General features: G+C 46.7%; 1 protein-coding gene across 4 annotated transcripts in view; it reads right to left on the bottom strand.

Annotated features, from left to right (window-relative positions):
- EVA1C (eva-1 homolog C) overlaps nucleotides 1-11,850 on the bottom strand; it is an 81,230-nt gene extending 69,380 nt beyond the window's left edge. For 2 of the 4 annotated variants that reach the window (XM_031458820.2, XM_031458829.2), the window contains exon 1: nucleotides 11,333-11,850. In XM_031458820.2, coding sequence (XP_031314680.1) covers nucleotides 11,333-11,492 — 160 coding nt within the window. In that variant the 5' untranslated portion in view covers nucleotides 11,493-11,850. The remainder of the gene's footprint in view (nucleotides 1-11,332) is intronic. The other 2 variants (XM_031458839.2, XM_031458856.2) reach the window with 1 other exon arrangement.
- Between the last annotated feature and the right edge of the window lie 218 nt (nucleotides 11,851-12,068).

Raw genomic sequence — 12,068 nt, 5'->3', positions numbered from 1 at the left:
ACCAAAACTGCGGACACGATTCATCCATGTAATTAGCACTCTTAGAACCATCTTGCAAGGGGCGGGTATAGCTCAGGGGTAGAGCGCGTGCTTAGCAAGCACGACGTCCTGGGTTCAATCCTCAGTACCTCTGTTAAAAAAAAAAAGTTAAAAAAAAGAACCATCTCTGCGCAGGTCTCTTTAGAGAGTGTATAACATGCAGCACAGAGAGGTGGACACGACATTGCACAGAAGTACTGCAGGTATATGTGCTGTCTGTGGGTGCAGAGGTCTGGAGGGGGTGCAGCTAGAGAGGGCACCGGAGAAACAGAAGCAGAAACTGAGGAGGCGGAAAGTAGGGGGAGACAGTGGGAGGAGCCAAAGGAAAGCAGATCTATGCACGGTTTTCAACACTTTCGCTCTCTCCCCTTTAAAAATTCAAATCAAATTGCTCCCCCCACCCCTTCAGCCAAAAGGACTGTTTGGCTGAAGTCGTGAAATAATTGAGAGGTGTTGCAAATGCATCTTCGCACTGCAAGCGAACAACCGACTTCAAGTCTGAACACCTCTCCATCCAGAGGGATATTTTAGGTTGACTTTAATGATGGCAAGTATTTGAGCTTGAAATGAGGAGGACAAAAGGGCCAAAGACATAGGCAAGTTCCAAAGAGGAAGGTACAGGCAGGGGGAGCCTGAATAAAACCCTCCTGGATGAGAAAGTGTGGAGATGTACAACAGCGCCTGGGTTGCCATGCCCTTGGCTTTGAGGAACTGAAGACTTCTTCGTGGCTGCAGAAGGCAAGCTAGCCTTGAAACGCACCAAAGAACCATCTCTGGGTTTTCTGGACACAACTTTCGTTTTTAAAAAATTTCCCACCTTCTTCAGATTCCAAACATGTAGAAAATAAAGTGAGGACACATCAGCCGGTCTAGCCCAGTATTCCTCGACCTCAGATGAGGATTGAGGACCAATCATTCCCTGCTGCAGGGGCTGTCCTGTGCATTGAAAGATGTCCAATAGCATCCTGGGCTTCTACTCACTAGGTGCCAATAGCGCCCCTAGTTGTGACAAAACAAATTGCCTCCAGACATTGCCAAATACTCCTGGGGGGACAAAATCTCCCTGGGTTGAGAATCATTGTTTTTTTTAATTGAAGTATAGTTGATTTACAATATTCTGTTAGTTTCAGGTGTGCAGCACAGTGACTCAGTATAGCTGCAGATTGTATTCCATTGTAAGTTATTATAAGATAACAGGTATAATTCCCAGTGCTGTACAGTAAATCTTTATTGCTTATTCATTTCATATCATAGTTTGCATCTGTCATCCCCACATCTCTAATTTATCCCTCCCCCCTCCCCCCTTCCCTTCGGTAACCACTAGTTTATTTTCAGTGTCTGTGAGTCTGTTTCTGCTTGCATTTACATTCGTGTTACTTTTTAGATTTCACGTCAGTGATATCACATAGTATTTGTCTTTGTCTGACTTATTTCACTAAGTGTGATACTGAGAATCATTGGTTTAGACTAAACTGTAGAACAAGCTAAATTTTCAATAGGTGAAGACAGCCACTTTAAGGACCAGATGGCATTTTTGGTGACGGTTGACAACCCCAAATAACCTGCCTTGAACAGCCAGAGATAAACATAAATGTCTGAGAGAGAGGTAGACCTTTTCCCTCAAAGTGCTGGTTTATGGCTTTAGGGAACCACAACACTATTCACAGATAATCCTGGGGGGAAAAATCCTAGGACACTTTTCTTACAAAAAAAAAAAAAAAGGTAAATTAGAAGAGAAAGACCATCCACTTAAACACTGGGGTTTGAAGAGGCAGAGCAGGGAAGACAAGAAAGAAACTCTGCTCTGCGGATTTCTGCACAGCCTGCAGGACTGATTCCACCGGGCCTTCGACACCCCTTTTCATCCCGAGGCTGTGGACGGGGCTGAGTCTTTGCATCTGGTCTGACCTGCCCACAAAGCTTCTGGCATTGTTAGTTTGCACCTCACAGAATAGAAGAAGGTGTTGAAAAGTGACTGTCCCTTAATTTCACCATCAAATGAACAAAAAAGAGGTGTGTAAACCTGAACTTGGGTCAGTGTACATTTTTTTAATGGGAAAGGGACTATAAAATTGTGTGCACGCCTTAAAGCATATCCCTCAAAAGCTGTACAAATTGGCCTTTGAGATAAGATCGTGCATTCTCATTTCCACCTGTCTCCCGTCGAACAAGCAGAGAGGAGAAAGGGCTCGGTGACCCCCGTCTCTCTCGTGCCAGAGTACAGTTCGATGATTTATGATTTCTAAGCCTGAGAATTTTGGGAGCTGCTGAACATGAAAAGAGTGGAAAATCTTCTAAGTCAAGAGAAAGAAAGGAAGGACGTGGTAGCAGAACGCTCTTCTCGGACTCTGAAACACTACTCTGAAAGCTGTCACGAGTAGGCATCGCCCGGGCCCTCGCAGACAAAAAGGGTTATTTTATCCAGATTATTCCCCCACATTGCAAGGGAAAAGGGACTCATTTGTAATCATCAAAGGAATGCTGACAGACTTGAAACGGGATTACATTCTATTATCCTCATCCGAATTAAAGATTTGTTTTGGAGATCATTCTTAGGTTTCTTCCTCTCTGCTCCTCCCACCCCAAATGAGGTGATTTGTATTCACGGGACATCCGAGGCAGGCATGAAATCAGACAGTTTGCAAACATACATTTCAGATTCAGTGGCTTGAGTTCTGAATTTTAATGTTGCCTGGTTCTCTGTGCATGGAGAACTTGGCTCCTGGGTCAAAACTATCCCCAAGCATCACTTCATTCTCTAACTTGTTAACACAGGAGAAATTCAACTTCAGGAGCTTGAGTGAGCAAGGAATACAGGTGTCCAGAAATACAGGTGTGGAAATGTAAAATCTATGCATGAGTGGTATTGTCTAGTAGGTCTATGGAAATTCTACCAAACCCTCAACTCCAAGCTCTGTGGTTTGGGTACCATTTGGAGAATATGACCTGCCAAGTCTAGTCTTCATCCCCCAAAGTGCTTTGTTACATATGTGACCATGAACCTACTGAGAAGGAAGCCTCCCCAGGACAGAACGGAGTCTTTAGAGTAGGCCTGGGTGATAACTAGCACAGCATCTGATACGTGAAAGACTTGAGAACACTTCCTGTTCTGTCATACAGACCTCCCACAGTGTGGCCACAGTGGAGCTGATGCCCATCTGGGGAAGTACCTCGGCTGAAAGTCATAAATCAGTGGAAGAGTTCAACTGGGTCAAAAACTACCTCTTGACTTTAGTTGCCAAAAGGACAAGATACCTTAGGGAACATCTCTGTCAAGTCAAGGAGATGGGACTCTCTAAGCAGGAAGACAGCAAGGAACGTAGGTAAAGTACGTTAGAAGTTGTACCATTTTTTTTCTTTATCTCTTAATCCTTCCTTCTAGACACAGTGTCCTTCGGGGTCCTTTGGCAGGTCTTTCAGTCAGGCTTTATTAGTGGTAAACATGCCCTTATTTTACACTCACACATGAAGATAGTTTAGCTGGGTATATAGCTCTGCAGTGACAGGTTTTTGGGTTTTTTTTTTGTTTTCTTCCAGAATCTGGGAAATGTTTTACTGGCTTCTAGCTCTTGTTGATATGGCAAAGTCCTTACAGATGAAATTATTTTTTCCTCTCTGATTGTTTTAAGACTATCACTTTGCTTTAGTATTTTATAGTTTTAATATGATAGGTATAAATTTATTTTTATTTATCTTGCTTGGGATGCTTGAATGTGAATCTTTCATCGACTCTTGAAATTTGATCCTAAGTTATTATCACTTTGAGTATTGCCTCCTCCTCATTTTTCCTATTCTATCTTTCTGGAATGCTGATCTAATATATGTTGAACCGTCATTTGATCCTCCATGTCTTATAAACTTTGTTCCATGTCTTTATATCTTTTGCCACATTCTGGATGACTTCTCCAGCTTTATTTTCCAGTTCACTATTTCTCTCTTCACCTCTATCTAATCTATCCATCAAGCTTCTAACTTCGATGAATGTATTTTTCATGTTAGTAGATATACTTGGTTCTTTTAAGAATATGTCTGGTCTTTCTTGACAGCCTTTCATTCCTTCCTCATGTTTTAGATTCCCTCTTTTATTTATTTAAAAACTCTGTTGTTTTTGCTGCTGACTGTTGTTCATATAACGTAACTTTGGACTGTGTGTTCATAATCAGCAGAATTTTATCTATTGGAATCCTGTGGGGCCTGTGTTGATGTTTCTATGCAAGGAGTATTAGTGTATTTTTCCCAGGTACCCTGGGAACCTGGGACAACTTTTTTAGTTTCTCAGCTTGGGTTTCCTGGTAAAGGACATGTGAATTCAAAACCCGGACTCTTGAAAAGGCAGACCTGTGGTTACATGTTCTTAAGGGAGATAATTTTTTTTCCCTCCAACCCCAAACCCAGGCTGAGATGTTTCTTTGTCATCTTTCTTTTCTCCTCCATCTTTTTATGAATGTTTAGCCCTTTCAGGTCCCAGCCTTATGCAGAGAGCTTTATTCCAATTCCTCACTTGACATTGGTCTAATGCGTAGTCTCTTGCCCTCGATCACCTATTAAATCTGGTTGTAAAGACCATCAAAGGCCCCCGTGTAGTCATAGGGTCAGTGCCAGCTAACTTCTTTGGTTCTCTGATGTCCCCCTTCATTTTTGTTCCCTACAAGGCTATTCCTTGCATTTAGTCACTCACTCGTGCATTTAAACGATGTTTATTATATTTCATTCAGCAGCTCTAGGTATTTTGTTAGGGAAATAATTTCAGAACACCAGTTTCACCATATTTCCAGAAATGGATTATAGATCCTACACTGTAATCAGTTATTTGGGGCTAAATGGTGCTATCGTGAGACACGATGTGGAATGGACAATACCTGTATGTCCTGGGAAAGATTTGGGTCTGGTAGATTAAGAGCTAAAACTTACAGGAGGGGCACTGCTTTAAAGTACTTGTAATTTATGTGTTTTGGTATTAGAGATGCTGTCTGTGTTCAACTCCCCAATAGTTACTTAACCTCTCTTGCCTCAGTTTTTTCCACTTATTGTAATGCCATCCCCTTTGCAGTGATGTGAGGATTCAATGAGTTAATGAACATGACATTCTTAGAACACTGTCTGGCACAGAGTGCTTTATGTGCTTGATCCACCACAGCATTTTTAACTCACTAATTTCTCTCACTTGTGCTGAGGGAACCAAGTAGAGAAGTTACCCCTATGCTGGGTCAGAGTTTTAACTGAGAGGGTGCACACACAGGGGCCGGCCAAAGGGTAGCAGAATTAGGAAAGAAGCTTAGAGAAAACAGATCAGAATCTCTTGGTTAGCCTCCCTCCCATCTGAGAGTCTCCTTCCAGTACTAAAATCTCAGTGACCCTAGGACTGATGTTATTGAGGGAAGCTAGTCCCTGCCAGAAAGATACAAACACACCAGCCTCATTCAGATAGTGGCCGAGTATCACAAAAGTTCAGAGTGCCTCACCCCTGGCTCCCAGAACCATTACTTAGCTTGAATGACAAAAGGATGGATTTTTGCAGTAAGACAGTTACTAGATTCACATCCTGCCCCTAATTTTTACTAGCAGTTGTGGAACTGGGGTGGTGGGCAAGGTGGGAATAGGGCTGGATAATAGGGGAGCAGTTGTCTCTCAGTGTATGGTACCCCCAAACTGGTGCTTTTTCAAGAATTTTTAAGGTGCTGACAGGATGGCTGAAAAAATCAGTAACTTTCAAATTTTTAAAATCATGAACCCCAGCAGTAAAAACTTTTTAAGAATGCATCTCCTAAATATATGTACATTTAGAAATTACATACTCTTCTACTATCAACTTATATGTTAATTATAAGCAAGACATAACTCCTTTTTTTTTTTAAGATAGAAAAGAAACAAATAGAAAAGAACAGAAGTTCTAACATTTTCCTCCTGTATCGACTGGTCGCCTTGTGCGTGAACCCACTCTGCATGGACCATGATGAGAAGACGCTGAAGGAAGGAGTGAGAAAAGGTCAGTCTTCTCAGAGGGCAGGCGAAACCACCGTGGTCAACCCATGAACTATCTAGAAAGGTTAAGCCAATTGTGGCACCTTTTTTTCCTGGCCTTGCTCCCCACTCAGCACCTATAAGCCGAGTCCCTCAGGCTGGCCCCACCCCTGGGCTCACCCTAGGGTCTGCCTCTGCTCTGCTTCCTAGCTGGGGAGGGGGGAGGCGGGGCTTGGGTTAGTTAGCTAACCCCTCTGAGGATGGGTACTCATCTGTAAAGTGAGATTAATACTTAGCTCAAAGGGTTGCCATGAGGATGAAATCAGATAACACTCTGCTCAATTAATTTTTACTCCTTTCCTTACTATTCCTTCCTTGAAACGGCTGCTAGGCTGCCCTTTCCAATAGAGCACCTGGGAGACCAAAGCCATCAATAACGGACCACTCGCTTGCTCAGACTCCTCTTCTCTGCCTCAGAAAGAGCCGGCAGAACACTTTTCAAATGCAGTTACTTTCCATGGAAACAGACCAGCCGTTTGAGACACTAGCTCTTCATCCCTCTTCTTCTGTGACAGCTGGACAACTCCTTCGGACATTCGCTTTGTTTTTCTTTGGTTACAAGCTGGCTGTAAATGCCACAAAAGTTTTGAAAGTGAAGACAATCCTGAGGAAAAGGGTGATGTGACGAAGGCATAGATAAAATGCAGAGCTGTGTGTGCACATAGGCACACATGCATGTATGTGTAAGTGTGTGTGCGCACCTGTGTGTTGGAACGCAGTGGCAACCTGAGAGCTGGGAAGATACATCCTGGAGTCTCCCTGGCGGTGAGAGGGTGGAGGGAGATCCAGTCCGCCCGTGTGCCCTCGGATGAACTGACACACAGGCAGGAGGCAGCCCTGCCCTCTGAACACCAGAGCAGTGGTTCTCAACTCTGGCTGCGCGCTAGAATTGCCTGGGGAGCTTTGAAAAAGAGCCCAATGTCCCGGTCTCCCAGATCAATTAAATCAGAAGCCCTGGGGTTGCTGCTAGAGCATCCAGACATTTGTTGAGACTCTAAAGATTCTAGTGTGAAGCCAGGGTTGAGACCCACCACTGCTCTGAGCAGAACAGGAAGGTTCAAATCCTCCTAAAGGGGCACCTCCATCAGGACCTTGTTCCCACCCCGAGCCCCCAAGAACAACTGAATGACTATTTTTCTTTTATTTTAAATTTTTTTGTTTTTAAATTTAAGGGTGGGTAATTAGGTTTATTTACTTACTTTTGATGGAGATACTGGGGATTGAACCCAGGACCTCACGCATGCTAAGCATGCGCTCTATCACTGAACTATACCCTCCCCCTCGAATGACCATTTTTCTACATTCAGAAATTCTTGGCCAATGAAATAAGGAGCCAGAGTCAGGCTTATTTGCTGGTCTGTGAATGATCTGATAACAAGCACCACTTCTTGTTTGCTTGGGCTGCTGATGGAGGGGGGAAGACATCAGCCCGGAGACCCCCTCCCATCATGTGGTGCCATTTCTCTGAGGTCTGGGGACACTTTGGTACAAGGAAGGCCTTAAAAGCTGCCTCTCTCCCCATGTTTCTCATTTCCTTTCTCTTCTGCTTCCCACATTCACCACTACATGCCCTAGGGTAAAACCAAACGTGTAAACATATGGTCATGACTACTTTGTCAAAAGTCAGGAGTTTTCTAGGAATCTGAGTGAGGCCTTGATGAATTTTCCATCCTTTCCTTCCCTCCCTCCCCCCCATCAGCCCATCAATCACTTTGAACTTCTTTGAGAAGAAAGAAAAAACACACACAAGAGTGAGAAAGGAAAGAGAGGAGAGAGACAGCAGAGAGTAAAACCATAAAAAAAAAAAAAAAGAACAAGACCTGAGGGACATGGGAAATTCAGTTCAGAGACACACTGAAACATCACTCTCAAGCGGGACCAAGTGTAGAGGATCCTTAGCTTTTTATGGCTGGAACCCAAAATGGGACCCCTCCCGCTCCTCTGCCCTCACCCCCTCCTTGTTCTTTGAACAAAGATGATGCTGACATTATACTTCTATTAAAAAAAAAATCAATGATCAGTTTGGACCTCTCAGGCCAAATCCTCAATCTGGGAATGCAGTCAAAAGAACAGAAGACTATCCCAAAGAGGAAGATGGATGAAAGCCAGGCACATTTGCACACGGGATTAAGGATCAGAGGCACTAATTTTGCATGAACTGTTCTTGCCTTCCTGGGATGCGTTTTTAATGCAGTGATGATAGCCTTTCAGTGGCCGCTGGCAGCATCTCAATATCTTCAGGGATGAGAGGGAAGGGGGTGCCTGGGGAGCCTGTTTCCTAGTGGGCTGGGAGGTGATTAGCACAAGTCACGAGCCGTGGGGGGAGGAGGCCCTGATGCAGGCTCTGGCTTATTAAGAGTGAGATCCGATGCTGGAATCTCCGGGGGCAAAAAAAATCAATGACCCAGGAAAACTACACCAGCTGACAGCCTCAGGAAAAAACTCAAGGAAGAGGTGCAAAGAAGAGAAAGGCTGAAGTAACTTTCCAAAACCCTGCACTGCTAATCTCCTCGGAGCCCCCAGTCTGTACAGACAGTGGCTGGGACCCCTTTCATTCCAGCACTTTCTTTCACCTGGATGCACCATCCTTCCTCCATTCCCTTCTTCATGAAGGTTAAAGGGGTCCCAAGTTCCCTCCATCCTCCCTCTGTTTTGGTTTTTGATGTTTTCTTGTTTAGAAAAACAAGCAACTAAGGGCATTGTCAAATGCTGCTCTCCTGAGCTCAGCTACTGTAAGGCTCTTCGGGGGAGGGTACACTGTCTCTTTACAAGCACTACATTCTGCATATCCCTCCAAGTTCATAAAAAGGAACAAGACTGCCTGTCCCCAGGAAAGCAGGCATCAGGCTTTGAGGCCAGGATGGGGTGATGGGTGTGTGTGTGAAGGATGGAGGGGGAAAGATGTTGGAGTCACATGATCAGGATCCACTGCTTCAACTAAAACATTCAGCTCATCTGAACCCTCAGACTCATCTTTGGAGCTTAGGAATTTCCCTCGATGCTATATGTCACATGTTTAGGGGATCCCTAAAGGTTCATCAAGTTTCAAGTCAAATTCATCAACTTTGGAAGACTTCCTCTTTCTCCCTGAGCCTTTTCTAATATTTCCCCAATGCCCCACAAGATAGATTTTAGATCTCAGTGTGAGTGTCTGTGGTTTAAGAGGAGGTTATTTTTCTTTTCTTCTCCCCAAAAGGCTCCCTGACACTTTCTCCCTGGTTTTCAGATCTCACACTGAGCAAGGCTGACCAGAGGCAACACAGAGTCTCCCTGTGGATGGACCTGGCAAAATCACTACCGACCGACCACTGGCTCAGGGAGTTTTAAACCCCGGAATTCAGGTTCCCACCGAGAAGAGAAGAAAATCCCTCTTGACATTTATGTCATTTAAAAGAGTGTATCTGTTATAATGGAGAAGACTCTGAAAAAAAAACTATATAGGTGTATGTATATGTATAACTGATTCACTTTGCTGTACACCCGAACCTAACATTGTAAGTCAGCTATGCTTCAATAAAAAACAAAATTTTTTTTAAAAAGTAAATAAATAAAGAACACGTATGAAAACATCCATTTCCCAGGGTAGAGCGGCCCAGTTTGATAAATCAAGTTCACCCTCTGTAACTGCTGCTACATACAGACAATTCCAAACTTGGGTGGTAACCTATAGACTGCTTCAAGGATTGCAACCGCTGCACTAAAGAAACAAACTCTTAAGTGTCTATAATCTGTGAAAACAATCTAATGGTTACACCGCAATTTACCTAAAGCAATATTTGTTCAGTTACAATGATGTCACAAAAGAAGGGCTTGTCAGCTTTCAGTTCTTTCCTTAACAATATTCAGACCCAGACTGTGGCTGAATTCAGAACTGTTTTCCATAGCTTAAATCAGCAAAGACAAAACTTTTCTAGCAGCCAAGAAAGTTCTATTGCAGAAAAAAAAAGTCGATAGCACTTGAAATTCAGCATTTTCCTAGCACATTTACCACAGCGCTCTGACCCTGTGGTGCACGATTTTAAGGACCACAGTTTCCTTGCCAAATAGGCATATCTTGGCTTCCTTTGCTAGGTAGAAACGCTGCCTTGATATTAAATATTCAAAGCAAAGAACCTCTGACCCAAGGGCTTTCAGCTAACAATGACATTCTCTGTAAGTAAACTAGAAACCCAACTCAGCTTCTGATTTGCCAGTGTTCCCTGCCATGTACTAGTCTACTGCACAAACAGGGCTGAGGAGTGACTCCCGTTTACCGTGATTATATTGCAAAAGACCCTCAGGCAGGGATACGGGAAGCCTGGACTTGGCAGAAGATGCTGGAGAAGCGGGGGGTGCGGGGAAAGAGTAGGGTTCAGAGCTGCTTCCTGGGCTGGGCAGGGGCGAGGAAAGGGTGAAAGGCCTCCAGCCTCGCCAGAGGGAGACCCGGGTCTGATATAATGGCAGAGACGTTGTTACTCTCAGCAAGCGCAACCAGTAACAGAAGAATGCAGCTCCTGTAGCCCTCATCAACCTAGAAACTTCTCTCTCTTTGCGGCGCCACGCCTACAACCCCAGAACTATCTGAGATCAGCAGCGGGAGCCTTGGTCCCAGTCCCCTAAAAAAAAAAAAAGCCTCAACGTTTACTGGATGGGGGAAGTCATCAATTTTTAAGGCGGTTGGGTCTGGAGGGGGCAGATGCTGGTAACTTTGGGCGGTGAAGTCCTACCCCTGAGTCTCCGCTCTGCTCCATAAGCTTCTTCTCATTTCTCATTGCATCTCGACCAGACCTCCCATCCACTTGGGCTTCCCTCTGCTGTCGGCGCAGACTTCAGGTCAAGTGTCCCTCTGGGTTGGTCTCCTTACATGGGCACCCTAGAGGCTGGCTGGGGCACACCCGGACTAGGCGGATAGCAAACCAAGTGCAACTCCTTGGACCACAACACGTGTACCAACAGCGCTGAGCGCCGCACAGAGCTCAGCTTAAGGTGCTTCAAGCGGACACGCAACCGTGGGAGCAGGGTTCCTGACACTGCGAATTGACGAGGTCAACTCACGGGGAGAGAAACTCCAAATACCCTACCCACTCTTCCTTCTAGAAGGACTTCCCTGCCACCAGTCCACACGCACCTACTTCTCTGTTAAAGGCTCACGCCAGGCAAGAAAACTGGCTCTGAGCGCGACCCAAGTTTAATCCAGTCCGACTGTGCCCTCTCGGGTGCCTGCCCCCAACCGAGGGCTCACCTGGGCGCACCGCGGTACCGGGGGCGCACAGCGAGGGAGGTCGCTTCTTACCCGAGAAGTCCGTGAGCGCTGCGATCTCCCTGGAGCAGACCAGGACAGTGCAGTAGAAGAGGCGCAGGAGCTGCCCAGGAGGCTCTACCTGCCTGCGGAGGCCGGGATGCTGTGCCGGCTGGGGCACGGGCAGCGGGGGCGCCTGTCCTGGCAGGAGCATGGTGCGCAGCCCGACCGAGCTCGGGCGCGGGCCCGGGACGCGCAGGGGGTCGCTGGGCGGCGGGCGGCGTCACATGGCGGGGCGGGGCGGTAGCCAGCGGCTCCACGGCCCCCTGCCACCTCCTGGCCCAGGCTGCCAGAGCCTCCTCCCCGGCGTGGGCCAGCACCGGCTCCCCAGCAAAGAGGAGGGGGCGGGGAACTGGGGCGGGGCGAGGAGCCCCGGGAAGGATCCGCGTAGTTTCCCCGAGAGGAAATCTCCGCTGCGGCCGCGCGGGAGGAAACGAGGTGGGGGCGAAGGGAAAGTGTAGCCTCTCGCGCCCAGAGACTGCGGAGGCCGACCCCTGGCGCGCTGCCGGCCACGGAGGGCGCCCCCAACAGCGCGCCGAGGGCAGCGCAACCTGAGCGTCTTCCACGCCCGGGTCCCCGCCCCCGAGTCGGCTGGGCACCCCTGGCCCGGCCCGCGCTGGCCCCGTGCCAGCCTCGCCCTGGCCGCCGGAGGAACGCGGCCGGTGCCCGTGACGCACTTTGGAGCCAGCGCCGCTGGTTGAGCCCGGGAGCTCCGGGGTGGGGCCGAGGC

The sequence above is a fragment of the Camelus dromedarius genome, chromosome 2 (assembly GCF_036321535.1).
Source record: "Camelus dromedarius isolate mCamDro1 chromosome 2, mCamDro1.pat, whole genome shotgun sequence".
In the NCBI taxonomy this organism is placed as follows: domain Eukaryota; kingdom Metazoa; phylum Chordata; class Mammalia; order Artiodactyla; family Camelidae; genus Camelus; species Camelus dromedarius.
Note: the sequence above shows the minus strand (reverse complement) of the source record. Positions and strands in the feature narration are given on the sequence as shown.